Here is a 15,790-nt window from a genome sequence, read left to right as displayed (position 1 = left end):
TACTACTGTCAGCTCCTCCAGACCCAAACTTTACAGATGGTAAATCACAAGCAGTCAAAAGCAAATGGTAAAACAGTGGTGAATGAGTCTGACAGCTATTACCTTCACTGCTACCACTGCAAGAGTTGTGTGAGCTCCATAACACAATACCAGCCATCAGCACATAAGCTTTCTTTACAGCATAACTGTCTGATGGCACACACAAAATGTCTCACACCTCTGTAGTTTTAACAGCTGAGCTGATGATCAGCAACAGCATGTCACAGTGTACATAAAGGGACAGGGGCAAGAGCAGCACCAGCTCTGAACTATCATGAGACTTTCTGCCCAGAACACGGCTCAGCCTCCAGGCACACAACTGTGACAGCACCAGAAACCCCAGAGGAGAAGAGGTCAGTGGACTCACGATTCTGGACACAGGGCGATATGGCCACCAGCGACACAAAGAGACACAGGCCGCCGTTAACACCGATCAGGACCTTGTTGTACATGCAGCCTTCTGAGCGTGTGTAGAAAAGAGCCATGAGGACCAGGGCTGCCACAGCAACGGAGTACAAGATGAGAGTCACCAGGGCGAGCAAACCATTCCACATCTGCTTGTGGTTTGCACCTGCAGTCCTGGGGGGAGAGAGAGAAGCACCTTATCTTTGTCTTCCCTTCCCCAAAAAGTAAAATTCTAATAGCTGAATAGTTCATATCCTCAAACACAAAAGACAGTGCTTACTTTCCTGAAGCATGTCTACATCACTACACCAACACAGGCCCTTGCAAGGGTCCTCCCATGAAACAGAGGGAAACATTCCTTAGCGTTAGTGTTTATCCTCAGTATTACCTTGCCCGGCTGTTTCTGTAATTATAGCCCAGCGTGACTCCTAGAACTCCCAGTCTCTGGGATCAGCCCCCATCAGCGCATCTCAGCTCACTTCAATACTTCAAGGATTTCCTCAGCAGGAACTTGGAGTGCCCCAAGCTCAGCTAGCGAGCAGCACTCTTCACACAAGGACAGCAAAGGCATATTGTGTGGCACAGCCTCTCCTCCACCCCTTGCGCTACCTTGACAGTTTTACTACCCTTTTGTTCAAAAAGCCTCCTACGCATTTGGGTCTATCTCATCAGTCTCCCCAGCTAAAGCATGGTCCATCTTGTTTTCCCTCTCTTCACCTTCCAAGCACTTCTTGCAAAGATCACTGGGAGTGAGGAGTAGCTACTAAAAAAGTTGTTTTGGCACAAAGGGCTTTTTGATGTATGGAAGGGTTTTTTTGGTGGTGGTGTTTTGTTCTGTGGAAACATGACTTATTTTAAAAGAATATCTAACATAGAGAGTGCTAAAGTTAAATGCCACTGCTGCAAATCTTTCATCCATAGAAAAGCACCTGCTGTAATTAGCAGTAACAACACGTGTGGTGTAAGATCTCACCTCTTCCTCCCTGAAAACAGATATCTAACAAAGCCCAAAGGCTTGCCAAAACTCTCTCTTAGCAGTCAGTATGCTAACTAGAACAAAAGAGGACTGCAAAGGTTTGTAGAGGAAGAAATGAGAGACAGAAAGGGTGGAGGTAGGAGTTCTTGCGTATATGTGGGAGGAAAATTTAAATATTTTAAATTGATGAGAGTCTAAGGGCTAGGAAGGTAAGAGCAAACATGCTTAAACCAGAAATTAAGTCAATGCCAGAATGTGGGTTGATAATGGAATCTTGCAAATTTAGATGAAAGCAAAAGAGTTGAAGAGAAAGTAGCAGTTCTCATGTAGAGGAAAAAAAAAAGTGCATTAAGCTGACACAAAAAAGCAGGATTTACCAGTTTACATCACTGCATTCAGTTTCACTGTTACATTTGGAAAATCCAGTTTTATTTTCTTGCACCACTCTGTTTCTTAGCACATATATTTTCATATAAAATGACCTAAAGTAAGAGATTTTTGCATCCCAACCTGCTACTGCTTATTGGAAGCAGAGCAATTCAGGTTAAGAATAAATCAGCAGAAGTGAATAAGGAAGAAACGTATCCGCTGGGGAATGATAAAGTGGATGAAGCAGAGACGAACAGCTCTAAATACTGACATTACAGTGTCTTCTTTCAGAAATTACACCCATGTTACTTTAAAATTCTTTGTTCCAAGAAATGTATTGTTCAGGAGTCCACCAGAATTTTATGTGAAAAACTACTTGCCCAACACATACCAATTTTTATTCCATTTGTGTGCGAACTCAACAAGCAGGATGAGCTGAATGGCAATGAAAAGGAAACCTCCTGTTGCTCCTACGTAGCGCCAGGCTGCAAGGCAGAGAGGCAGAAAATCGGTCAAACTGCAGTTGCCTTTCCCTTGAGAAAAAATGGAATTATTGTCTATGCAGTGAAGCCATTACACGGTTTGAATATCTCAAGCCCACAGATGTAGCAGGAGATGAGAGATTTCAGCTGAAAGGCCAGCTCAGCTAGCTCAAGATTAGCTCCCTGATGAATTCAGCTTGCACCCTGCTACACTTTCAAAGTAAGCCTGTTAGGACATTGACTGAGTTTCCCTAACCTAGAGAATTTTTGTGGACGCTATGAGTTACTACATTCAGACAGAAAATACTGACACCTTTATTTGTGAATGGCAGGAGGGAGGTGGTGTGAAGGCATTTCACAGGAATCTAAACCCTGAAATTGCAAGGTACTGGAACCCTGTACTAAAAAGGGCAATTTCTTCTCTTCCAGACTCCAGTACCACAGAAAAACAAAGGTGGGGCTTATCCATTTACAAATGCCGTCCCAAGCCACTCCCAAAGAGATGGGAACAGTTGGTATTCACTGACTAGTTTTAAGACAGGTTATTTGACTACTTAACCATTGACCTACATATACTATATTTGGGTAGCTGTTTGGATACTTCAGACAACAGATCTCTTATGTGCAACACCAGAAGTCTCTGAGGAAATACAGATACCTATTTAAGTGTTTAGTTGCGTATACAGCTTGTGCTGCTGTGCAGGGCACAGCCTATAAATGACTCTGGGTGTGCCACTGATTTCAGTGAAGAAGACCAAGGAAGTGCATTAGCAAAGTTCAGCCATATCCCACTATTGTGTTTTCCTCTTGAAAAAAAGCTTGTATAAGTGAAGTGGAAGAACAGACCAGTCAGGGCACGTTATCCTTAGCAGATGATGTAGAGATTTATTTATTTTTTTTACTGTACCATAAACTCATTATTTGGAAGCAATCAAAAATGCCATTTGTCTGGTTTTACTAAATGTATTGTATGCACTTGATAAGCATGCTGTTCTTCAAACAAACAAATAAACCAAAAAATAGAAGAAGCTACCATGTGAAAGAGTACATAAAAAATAGGCTGGGAACTAGGTTTGCATGTGTGTTTTGAAAAGGGAGAGTAAGGAAAAGCAGACCACCAATGGAGTGAGTAATTGAATAGCCAGACTCTCAGGATCCCCCACTGCCACAGGCAGGACACTGTGGGATGTTTTACGGATCCATCATAGAGAAGGTTAGCCTGGCCAGCGTGGAGTTAACACTACAGCCCACACAGACCTAGTGCGTAATACTCCTCCTCCATGACTAACAAACTGCCAAGTTTCCAACGGGAAACATGGAAAGAGCTGCTTTTTTTTTTTTTTGATAAAAAATAAGAAAGCTGGGAAAATGCTCCAAAAAAAAAAAAAAAAGGACAGTGCAAGTTTCTTGATTGGAGGGGAAAAAAAAAGGGAAAACAAAACCACAAAATATGCAAACCATCTGTAAATCTCAAATTCAGGGGCTGACTGGAGGACAGTTTAGTGGGATGTGCAGAAAACAGCTTTAGACGGAAAAGTCAACAGCTAATTTGGGGAAGAACGCTTGTTATGCTGTATCTCCACACTAGGTTAGACTGCTGTTGAGAAACAGCGGTCTAATCAGCACAAAAAGTCCTGTTTCCCTTTTTCCCCAAACACTTCATTTCTTGATGACTTTTCACCATGAGAAGGGTTGCTTGCAAAGATGACAGGCGGTCTCACTTGCTCATGAGAACAATGCCTTGCACTGCTACATCTTCCTAATCCAAAGAGTGATTAGATACTGAGGACAAGCACATACAGCCATCCAGTGACTTTGCAGAGGGATAAGGAGCCCTTCACTTCTAGGGCATCAAACTGAACCAGGACCAAACAAACACTTACAAAACCAAGAAGCTGAATCACACCTACCAGTAGTTTACTTGAAGTGATTTTTACCTTAGTTTCCCAGAGCAGTGTGCTCATGGTATGTCTATTCTCTTCCCTCATGTTTACTCCTTCTTCCCCTTTTAAAACACGCTGGCTAGAGGAGATTAGTGTTGAAAACACAGGTAACGAAGCAAGACTTAGTGGAAGCAGCCATCAGACACAACTTCTCCTTTGCATTACTGATCCCATCCCTTTCCGTCCACCCAGACTCAACAGCTTTAGGGCTTACAAGTACCTGGCAAACTGAAGAGCACAAACTCACCTCAGTATTACCAGGATGTTTTGCTCCTAGCCCACAAGGGGCCTGTGAGAAGTCCCTCCCCACAGCTGACATTTAGCAGTGGGACAGTACCAGCATTCCTGTGCCGTGCCATGGCGTCTTCCAAAACTGGAAATGCTTCAGGCATGGCAGAGTGCCCAGCAGAGCACTTGCAACATGCCCCAAGAAGTCTAGTTTTATCTTACTGCCTTTATACCACTGGCCTGAAAGGCTAACAATATTCCAAATTCTTTTGTGGTTTTGCAGGTTTCCAGGCAGCCAACACCAGTGCCCAGCAGGTCACCATGCCCCCTTGAGCACTGGCACCTCTCCACCTGGCAGCACAGTCCCTGGCTGATGTGCTACAGCAGAGCCACCTGCACATGCCAAACTAACACGCAGCTTTGGGTTCTTCAGTGAACAACTTCTTGTGCACCGTTACAGCTCCCTGCTGCTTAAACAATCTGCAAGGCAGCACTGCAGTGGTATTTTTACCTACCCAGCTGGCCCGCTCTTGATCAGAAAAAAACCACGCTTTTCCTGCACATTCACACGAAGGCCACGTACTCTGTCCATGTAGAGTTCTCCCCAAACAACTCCGAATATTCCTTTTGCACCTGGACTATACTGGCTTTACTTGAAGAAATATGGCAATATTCACACATATCAGACCTTTAGGATTTATAACCACGCACAAGGTAGTACAGAACAAAGCAGCATAACAAAACAAGAAAGACGTACCATTGAGGAAAGTGTCCTGATCAGGAATGAAGAAGGCTCCTGAGCACATTGCTGCCAGAAGTATGAGTTTAATGAGCCAGAATCTGGACAAAAGGAGGACACAAAAAATAAATCATCTGGTTGTAACAGGAATTAGAGGTCTTCAGCTTAAGTACCATGAGAAATCTCTATTTCAAGCCCAACAAGAGAAAAAAGAGCCTTTGATGACTGATTGCCACTTTAGTTAGTTTTCACTTGACAAAAGCAGGAAATCAACTTTTGTTTTGTTTTGGTGTGGGGTTTTTTTTTGCCTGTTGCTACACCCAACTAGAAAATAGGCAGCACAAACCTGTAAAGAGAAATGGAAACTAAGCAATCAAACCTGTAAAGAGAAATGGAAACTAAGCAATCAAATACTCACCCATTATGAATGTAAGCTCGGCAGCTTTTGCTGCTGTTAATTTTGATAGTGAACAAGAAGAACAAAAAGAAGAAACAGGCCATTCCAAAACAGACTTTGTACACTGCAGAGTATCCCACCAACTTCTCGCACATCTCACCCGCCTGAATACCCTTGCACATCTCCTTGTAGAAGGGAATCTGAAAAGCATAACACGTTACAAGCCATTAGATAGGACACAGGGCTCCTTGTAATCAAGCACGTCTACGTCTACGCACCACCGACTTTTCCATGGCTTCATTTAACACCTTTCACTTTTGATACCCCTCAGCCTGGATTTAAGGGTTCAAGGGACATAAAGAAATGTAAAACAAAAGGCACTGGAGTTTTCCAGAGTCCCCACTCTCAACTCCTTCCAGGTGCTTTGGGGTACAAGTCCATCTGCCTCTTGGCTTAAGCCATCCCTGCCCCTTATTGCTTATCCCCTCACATGGGGGACACATTCTCCCTTCTTTCCATGCTTTACAGCAGAAGACTTTGCTTCAGTAATCCAGTTTACATGAGCCATACCAGTGGTTTTACCAGCCAGAGGGGCATGAAGGGGGCCGCAGGGCAGGAAGCTCTGGCTTATGCTGCCCTTGGTGGAAACGTAGACCGAAACACACCCAAGAAGCACAGAGGCAGCAAGCCCCCTTCCCTCCATCACAGCCTCTGAAAGGGAGTTTGTGCCAGTTGCCCTGATTTTGTTTTAAATTAACAGAGAGGCAGGAAAATTCCACCTTTCTCTTGACTTGTTAAATATTTGCCTTTGAGGCCTTGCTCTTGCCACCAGGGAAAAGCAAACAGCTGCACATTTTGGCTTCAGTTTCACCAGGCAGACATGATGCTGCGTGCTCAAAAAATCAGGTCTATGTGGTCAGGACCCGCTCCTGTGGGGTGCCTCTGTGCGGACACCCCACCCTCACAGCCAGGAAGCCATTCAGCTGCTCAGAAATACAGGCGTTTAATTAGAAAACCACTGTTCATTTCAAAGAAAGAATGGCCTCTCTGTACGCTCACAGCCCTCAGCTGAGGCTGGTGAGACCAGTCGAGCAACATATCAAACCCTCCGGAGCTGATCGCTGCTACCTGCACAGGTAACTGGAGAAAACAGAAGACAACGTGTGCCAGGACACAACATGCACAATTAAATAACTTGGGCAAAGCAAATGGGAATCCGACTTCAGAAAGCATTCAGCCAGGCCAGATTTTGCTTAGGAAAAATATACAAAGATTGTGGGCAACACCATCCCTGAACATTTCCAAGAAATTGTCAAAGATAGGAGTCTCTCCTTCCTTCAGCAGGCAGGTCAGTACACAAAACCAGGACAGGGAGAGAACAAACAGAGCAAGCAATCAGGCAGTGTTCCCAGCTGGGTAGAAAGCCATCTGAGATGCAGGAAAAAAGGGATAAACACGTAAACTGCTGGCTTCCAGCCACCAGGCTCTGAAAGCCTGATTCCCTCAGCAGGGTATGCAACTTCCCATCCCATGCCAGTAACCCAAACCGGTCAGGAGCTCGACAACCCTCCTAGCAGTTTCCCAAAAGGAGCAAATATTTTAGCACCTCGCAGCAACACCAAATTGCTGTGCTAAAGGTAGCAAACCTAACTACAGTAGTGAGCTGATCCTAGGCGGGCCAGAACCATCCGAGGAGATGAAAGGCAGGTCTCAATGCAGCTGCATGGCGTTCCAAGAACAGATTCAAGCCGGGCCACTCTGAGATGCTCTTTCAGAAGTAACTGAGAGTTGAGCAGACACTGTGTAAGAAGCTGTAAACAAGCAGCTCTGGCTAACTCACATCCAAGAGTTTTTAGAGAGCTCCTGAGAAATTGTCTGGAGCATCAGTGATGCCTTTCGCAGGTCTTGAAGGGCAATGAAATGTCAGATTGGGCAAACATGCCAGCATTCAAAACAAGCAAATGGATTGACTGGAATAATTGAGACCTATCAATGCCACAGTGATGCCAGGGCAAGCCAAGAGGCCAGAACAATGCCAGGGAAAGCAACTGGGCTATCAATTAATGCTTTCCAGTTCTTTGCCTATAATAACCATCAGTCATCAGAGATTAAAAAGATGCATAATATTGAACTAACAATATTTCTAAGAAAATCAGATATTTGTTTAATATAGATGATAGTACTGACCAAGGAGACAGATTTCAGTAATATCTGTACTTGGTACCAAGCAGCATTTTGCTTATGAGACTTACGGAACAAAACAAAAAAATACCATGGAACTTGATTAACCGACTAGCTAATTAAAAACAGATCCCTGGGTAACTGTAAATGGGCATCTTCTTTAATTGCATAGGTTTCTACAGAGATCTGGATAGAATTTTTGACCCTGTATGTTCTTTTCTCCATTTAGTAGTCATTTCCTTACGAATCTGGCTGAGAGAAAATGGATGGATTCACAAGAACAATAGCTCAGTTTGTGCCTACATAAGCAACAAAGAGCTCAGCCGTCATGTAGTATGCACAACACCACGCAGTAATAAGTGATGGCCACAGGAATAGTCCTGTGGGATGGAATGCCCTCTTTGGAGAACCATGATCCTGAAGGAACAAAACAAGAATAAATCCAAACTCTTGGGGACCCCGGCAGATAATAAACACAAGCACAATGCTGGGGACAAAAGGGCTGATGTAATGAAAAGAGCATGTTTTCGTGAGAGGATGGTCTACTTCTGGGAACAATTTGTCAAGGCTTATGTGACTTCTTCACTGAAAGTTAAAAAAGACTAGTTCTTTTTTTTTTTTAAATTCTGTATCTCTGAAACATGTCCAGCTGCTGAGCAGCCTGCCCAGCCCATGTGATTTACCAGACTTTCCATTTGCTGGGCAGTTTTGCCAGCTGTTAAATTCAAGGATTAGTGATTTGCCAAGTTTGATATAGTGGAATATCTACTTTCAACCTTTAGAAGCAACGTAAGCTAAATTCTTCAGCCTCTGAGTAGGGGACAAAACATTCTTCCTGCAGAAACTCAGTATCCGCTCAGAAAACACCTCGGTTCCTGCACAAGCAATGATGTTATCACAGCAAAGGCGGTAACTTTCCAAGTGCAGTGAAACCCTTTGAGACGATGGCAACATCTACAGAAACAGGGACAGACTGCCTTGAACTTGCTTTCCCCTCACTGCGAGCTGCTGGTGCCCGACATCAATGCAGTGCAAGAAGCAAGCCAACACGGCCACACCACGTTCAGGCTCCAGCCAGCTGGGGCTTGGCCACCTCTGAGCTTGGGTCTGCCTGCACCCGAACGTGTGAATGCAGGAGCATGGGAAATAGCGTCAGAGGGGGAACAGGAAGGAAGACGCGTGTAGAAATGGGCCTGAAGAGCCCGAAGGAGACTGCTTTCATCTGGATCTCCTCATCCAACAGTGGGAGAATGTGGCATACGGACTTTGTTACGGAAATGGAGGAAGTATGAAAGAAAATCTGTGTAGATGGGAAGACAAGGGCACAAAACCCAGGTAAAACCGCCTGTCTTGAGCAGTTGAGAAATGGAATAGAAAACCAAAAAACAATCAGACTAAAACAGACGCCATCTTGCATCTATGGCTAAATTCTCATTAGAAATAGGCAATGGGCATCTGCACTTAAAAACCTCACTTTTGGTAGCAAATTTGGGTTTTAACATAATATAATGCAGTTCAGGGCCAAAATATAAACCTAGCTGGGGAAACGAGCCTGAAAGCATGCTCTGCCAGAACATGGAACCGTGTAGAACTGAAATGCTTTCACACAACTGAACTGGTTTTTACTGGTGGTTGTTTTCCTGAAAACATCTTTCTTATTTTTCCTTTCATTACTTAAGTAGGACATGGATATTTTCAGGGTGAAACCACTAGTTTTGAAACAGCTTTAGCATTAAAAATATAATTAAAAATATAAATCGAAACATTATTTCAACAGACAAAAAAAAATTATTTCCCTTTTCTTCTCTCAATTATCCTTTGAAAGCCTGTGAAATGCAAGGGTTTGCCTCAATAGAACGTTTGTGAGTAAAGTTGTACCAGTTTCTCAAAAAAACCAGAATAACAGAAAAAAAAACTGGATGAAGGCATAAAAGCACGTCTTCAAGTTGGGTCCTGCTTTGCTTATTTTTGCAACAGCATCAAGTCTCTAAACCATTTTGTGTAACTGCATATTGGTCTTTTCTGTCTTTCTGTCCCTATCACCGAAGCCCTCATGCCTTGATGTATGCTCTACCCCATCTTTTGCCTTGATACACAACCTTGCTGCTCTGAAATCTATTCTACATGCTACTAGTCAAAATATTTTCCTGGTCAAAACTGTCCGCTCCTTCCCTACCCACCCTCCACTGCCTCTTGCTTCTTCCCCAGAGATCAAACACAAACGCCTTGGTTTCTTTGCACATTTTTTAGAATTTAACCCTTTGGGTCTCTCTCTCTCTTGACATCCTGTGGGTGCAGGAACAGCTCAGGAGACGGGGAAGAAGAGTGAAAACAACAGCAAACCCCCCTCCCCGTGAAAGACACTGTTCAATTCTTAAGGCTCAGCACAACATATGATATTCTCAAAATGCTGCTGTTTAGATTAGGAACCAAGGTTTTGAAACCAAATGCTCCACAGGTATGGTGTCCTTCCACTAACACATGGTTTCATCTACCTGCCAGCTTTGGTGAGGATGTGGAAGTTGAGCTCCCTGGGACAGTGCCTCATTTTTCCAGACATGTTGCAGGGCACAGAGCAGGTCCTCAGCTCTGGGCTGGCACCCACAGAGTCTGCACCTCAGGAACTGAAAAACTGTCCTGAACATGTTTTAATAGACAGAATGTATGACTATGGGGGTAGATAAAAACTGCAAAACAGATACAAACTTTTTAAAGTTTCTGTTTAAGGTGTCCATAAGAGATGTACATTTGCTGTTGCCTCCTCTCAAAATAATGCCAGAGGACCAAGCGCTACAATAAATACTTTTAGAACTACTTTAGACTTGGGAATTTATAGCCAATCAACAAAAAAAAGCCTCTCACTGACAAGGGATAGATTCCTTTCAGGGAACATCAGCATAAGTTTTTGTTCTCTAACCTGGTAAACCAGATACACAGTTCCCTGCCAGGATTATGGCTCCATAAAGGACTGCACTAAAATTTTAAATTTTAATTTTTTATTATAATATAAACATTAAAAAATTCTAATTAAAATAAATTAAATTTCTCTCTTCTCTCCAGAAAGAGAGGGTGAAGTCCTAGAAGCATTATGCAAAGTGTTTGCTTACAGTCTGCTTCAGGAGCTAGGAGTGCTCCACGATCCAGCCAAAAGCCAAGGAATCAGTAAGTGCCCAGCACTTTCAGAACACAGTTCGTCATTGGGAAGCTGAGACTGGTAAGTCTGAACAAATATTTTGAAGGTGCACTCTACTGCAACTGGGCTGAATTAACTTCAGGAATCTTTGAACATTTAACAGCCCCGAACATAATTATTAAATTAGAGAGCAGACAAAGAAAGCCTACTTTCAGATGGTCCATTTCCCATTCAAAGACATCAAATGCTCTAAATTAAGAGGGTGATTATCTTTCCACTTCACGCTAACAGCTACTCTTTGTGCCATTTCTTCCCACACTGAGCTTTCAAGACTATGAACTGGAAAAGAAATTTGGCAATACTGAAAAGCATGTTGTTGAAGGCTTCTTGAATCACTTTTCTGTTGGATAAAGAACGAGTATTTTTTGTTAGGGATACAAGTTGCATTAAAACCACACTACTGATGGAAAATGACTTTGTGAAATTTGGATATGAGCTCGTAATTTGTCTCCCACACTTGAGTTCCTTGGGTTATTCAACTTTATTGCCAAGCTAAGCATCTAGTAAGTCAAAGTAATTCCTGGCAAGCAATTTCAGCACACACATGTTGAACAGTTTTTAAGTTGCAGCTCACAGGCAAGCACCCTGTCCATACTGGATGCTCTTACAGGGCTGCCAGCAACTTCTGGTGGCCGGGGGTAAGAAGGTGGCACTAGGATAACTCAAGCAAAGTGCTATTAAATGAAAGAAAGTTAGGACAGAACACACAAAGAAGGCACAATGGGAAAAAAGAAACGTCACTGGCAGCAGAGCGCAGAAACCCTCAAACTAGCCCCACCGTAAGCCCGCTGGTTCATCTGAGTTGCCGGCACAGGGTGTTACCACCAGCTTCTGGATCCAGGATGCTGTGGGGGAAAGTGTTTCACAGACAATTGAAAGTCAAGCGCAGAAGGTAAGCAGGGCATCAACTTGACCAGCAACTGGTTAAGTGGGGAAACAGCCTTAACTGTGCACCCAGCGCACTCCCTCTTGGGAGGATAACACAAAACAGCTAGATGCCCGCAGCAAGGCAAGCCTTCTGAACCTCCAGGGCAAGCACATTCAGAAGCTCGAAGCTGGCCTGATGCAGAGTTTGATGCAGAAACTAAATATTTAAGAATTGCGCAATCCAGCCATTGTTCCCTCTACTTAGAAACAGACTTCTCTTCTTGTAGAAGGGGCAAGAGAGAGGATCTGTGCTACTGAGAGCAACTTGGGTGGCTTAAGAAATCAAACCAAAGATGTGGTACAACGGGTCTAGTGTGTAACTGCAAGCAGGCTGGTAAGCATTTAGCTTAGGAAAGTTATATTAAGACTCTGAAAGAAACTTCAGTTTTAAAATCTAGTTTTAGCCACAGCTCCTCTCATGCTTTTGAAGCTTTTTAATTAAAAAGACAATTAGAGATGAACAATATTTGCTGTGGTTAGAGACCATGTGAACAGGATGACTCAACACACACTGAAGAAAACTCCTTGTAAAGGATCTGCAGCAAAGGGCACTGCAGTAGTCTGTCACACAACACCAAGAACACAGAATTAAAATTATAAATGCAACACTTGAGGAGTTGTTTTCTAATTCGCTGCTTCTGCTACTAAACAAGTTGCCAGAGATGAACCCAACGTTAGACTGAACCCATTTTTCTACTGTAACGTCTTCCCTAACACATTACAGTAGAAAACACTAACACATTCCCTAACACGCCTCTAGTGACATTACCCGTGCAGCAAACCTGGGATGGGTTCGCTGCAGTGCGTTTCTGCACGATGAAAGAGGAGGAAGGCTGCTAGTCCTGTGACCCTCAACTCTTCCTGTTGTGAAACACACCCGACGGGTAAGCAACCGACAGGAAGAGGCTGAGCAAGGAAAATCATCCCATCTGGGTTTGGAAGTAGATGGGTGGAGGGAACTGACCGCCCGTGTACATGAAGAGCTGTGGAAGGAGCCCCCTTTCCTTCCAGGCGCAGCGGTGTGTTCAGCTGTCTTACTTACGTGCGTTTTCATTTCGTTAGCTACTGTTGTTGACATCATGATACAACAGATGATAGTCACCAGGATGAAGTAAAGCGCATACATGAAGCGGGTGCTGGTTGACTGTTTTATCTTGGGGCAGCATTTGCAGCACAAGAAACAAGCAGCAGTACCACAGCAGCAGGCCAACTGGAAAGTAAGACAAAAAACACAAGTCATTCCATCATTGCCTTTTGCTCTATTGCAAAAGTCAGACAGGGAAGCTGGGAGACTTCCTGTAAAACTCCAGAATTTCCTAAGTCCTCTCCTCCCAGCTGAGCAGCACTTAAGTGGAAGCAGACTGTCTTGTTTATCAAAAGTCACTAGGTTTAAGCACATCAGTTTCTAGCTTCCCACACGCTAAGGATGAGAGTGAAGAGGATGAGGAGGAACTGCTCCCAATTACTTAATCCTGCTCTTTGCTAGGTCTGTGCAGCTCGCGGTCCTGACATGTTTCACCCAGCAGAACAGGCACTACAATGGTGAGGCTCTATTTCCTGCAAGACGCTCTTTTAGTTCTTTTCTACCTGCAACTGAGTCCACCAAGACAAAAACCAAGCAGCATAGCAAAAAGTACATAATTGTCTCATTCAACAGTGAAAAAGGTACTGAATAAACCCTGAAAGGGATCCAGCTTGATGCTCATTATTTCCTTGCTGTCAACAGTATCATTAACTTTCAAAGAAGCTGGATTCACCTTCCCTGACTTCTGCTTTTAGAGAAGTCATATATAAAAATAGAAATACAAGCCTTATTTTTATACATAAGCTCCTTGGCCAGGGCCTTCCTTGCAATAGGCAGCAGCTTCATATGGATACCACGCTTAACCCAGCAGCCGTGACCACAGGAGGGATTTTTGGATATCAGCAGGTGGCCAGGAGCAGGGAACCTCTCTTCCAGGTCTCGTTGCTGCTGATTCAGAGCAACCTCACCCCTAAGCACTCCCAGTTTTGAGGGTCTCCCTGCGGCTAGTGTGTAGCACAGGGGTGATGCACTGGCAAAACAGGGGCTTGAGCACACCGAGGCTGCTTTTTCCTGGTGTTTCCTCAGCCTTCGGAGGGGCTGCAGGGATGCTCAGAGGACACACACCCCCCTTTCTAGCAAGCAGTTATACAAGACGGATGGCTTTTCTTAGCCCTTACCAAGGGATTCAAAATGCACAAGTGCCACATTTGAGTCATCCAGGCAAACTTCACTACGTGCCTTCAGGCGCTAAACCACCATGTGCCATTTTCCTCCCAGGACACCTTCTCCTCCAGCATCAATGACTGTCATGTGTGTGTTTGCAGACACACACATCTGATATAACTCCACAGAGTCTCAAAACCAGACTGGTCGATCAAAGACCCCAAATCCTTTTGAAGAAGTGTCTTGAAAAGACTCCCAGCTTATCACTTCCTTGCCATGACCATCTGCTGCAACACCCAAGCGCAGGCTTCCTGCCTTCAGCCCCACAGAAAGGGGCTGAAAGTCACCTTGCCTTGCTCCATGATGGCTCTTCAGTTTGCAGAAGGCACAGAACAGGGACAGTCCAACCTGGCTCCCACTCTGCCCTTCTCTGAGTTCACCGCTGGATCTTACCCCAGAGGAGACGGGGGCCTCAAAGCACGCAGCTGCTAAAACTGCTGCTGCTGCAGAACAGAAATCCTCCCCAAAACACACAAAGCTCCCACTGTGGGAAATAAACAGAATGGGCTCATGTTGGCACCAGAGCTGGAAATTAAGAATACTACGTGCATAAACACATCATGCAAGTATACTTTCAAAATAGAAGGCAGTGGTGACTGAATGGCAATTTTATTTTTTATATGTGGTGAAACTGAGTTAACTTTTACAGCATCAACAACAAGTCCAAGAAATAAGGGAGCTATGGCAAGTTACTGATTCAGCAAACAAATGGAATAACAACATTTCAAAACAAAAACATACCGGAAAAGTATAATCCCTCCACTTCAGAATTATGGAAAAAAAAATGAAAGGAGAAAGACTAAGGGTCTTTTCCATCTGTGTCAGCCAGATCCAAAATATCCATGATGAACTTCAACTGCTGGCCATGCTCACCATAACATTAAAAACTATAGTACAGCAATAAAGAGGTATGCAGCTTTGGCGTTTTTAAGGGGAACAACATCTTCCTAAGCCAGGTGCTAGAGAGTTCTGCCAGTGAAACCTCATCTCCGTCCAGCAACGTGTCTGCTATTCCAGTCCTGGGTCCCTGGAGCTGCTATTTAAAGCAACAAATCCTTAAATAGAATATACAACTCATTTATGCATTGTTCCCCATTACTTAGAGATATTTTAATGATAGTTTCTAATACTGAGCACATACCAAAGAAATGGGCAATATTTGTGAAAAATACCAGTGTCACCATCTTATTTCAGATGCACTCCTTTAAGCACTCTGAATAGCTGTGGACACCATAGAAAGTTGATTAGGTTATTCAGCCACAGTCCCAAATTTGGTGTTTGGTTTTTTTTTTTTAAATTCTTTTTATGACTAACTACATTCTAGAGTGGGCCGCAGTGAAATAGGTGTAATCCAAAAATAAATGAAACCAGTCTCTGTCCCAACGAGTAAGACGCTGGCCGCAACCTACTGACCCGAGAGGTTTCAAAGATATTATCTTTCACTGACAGACTTCAAAGCCCATCTCTACAACCAGTTCTCTGTCAATAGGTTGTGGTCGATGTGCAGCTAAACTACGCAGTCCCTGTGATGCCACATGCTTGACCATGACCATGGCCCATCTCGCCTCGTTGCTGCCTTTTGACTGCAGCAAGGCTCTGCCCAGGGGCTCGGGACCCACTGGTGGGCACCCAAGTGCAAGCCCGTAACAAATTCTTCCCGTGT

The 15,790-nt window shown here is 43.9% G+C and overlaps 1 protein-coding gene across 2 annotated transcripts in view; it reads right to left on the bottom strand.

Moving 5' to 3' along the window:
• SERINC5 (serine incorporator 5) overlaps window positions 1-15,790 on the bottom strand; it is a 37,006-nt gene that overhangs the window by 11,495 nt on the left and 9,721 nt on the right. For both annotated transcript variants that reach the window (XM_074568894.1, XM_074568895.1), the window contains exons 2-6: window positions 12,922-13,089; window positions 5,600-5,778; window positions 5,200-5,282; window positions 2,181-2,274; window positions 407-618 (exon numbers count right to left, since the gene is read on the bottom strand). In XM_074568894.1, coding sequence (XP_074424995.1) covers window positions 407-618; window positions 2,181-2,274; window positions 5,200-5,282; window positions 5,600-5,778; window positions 12,922-13,089 — 736 coding nt within the window. The remainder of the gene's footprint in view (window positions 1-406; window positions 619-2,180; window positions 2,275-5,199; window positions 5,283-5,599; window positions 5,779-12,921; window positions 13,090-15,790) is intronic.

This window comes from Larus michahellis, chromosome Z, assembly GCF_964199755.1.
Source record: "Larus michahellis chromosome Z, bLarMic1.1, whole genome shotgun sequence".
NCBI lineage: Eukaryota > Metazoa > Chordata > Aves > Charadriiformes > Laridae > Larus > Larus michahellis.
Note: the sequence above shows the minus strand (reverse complement) of the source record. Positions and strands in the feature narration are given on the sequence as shown.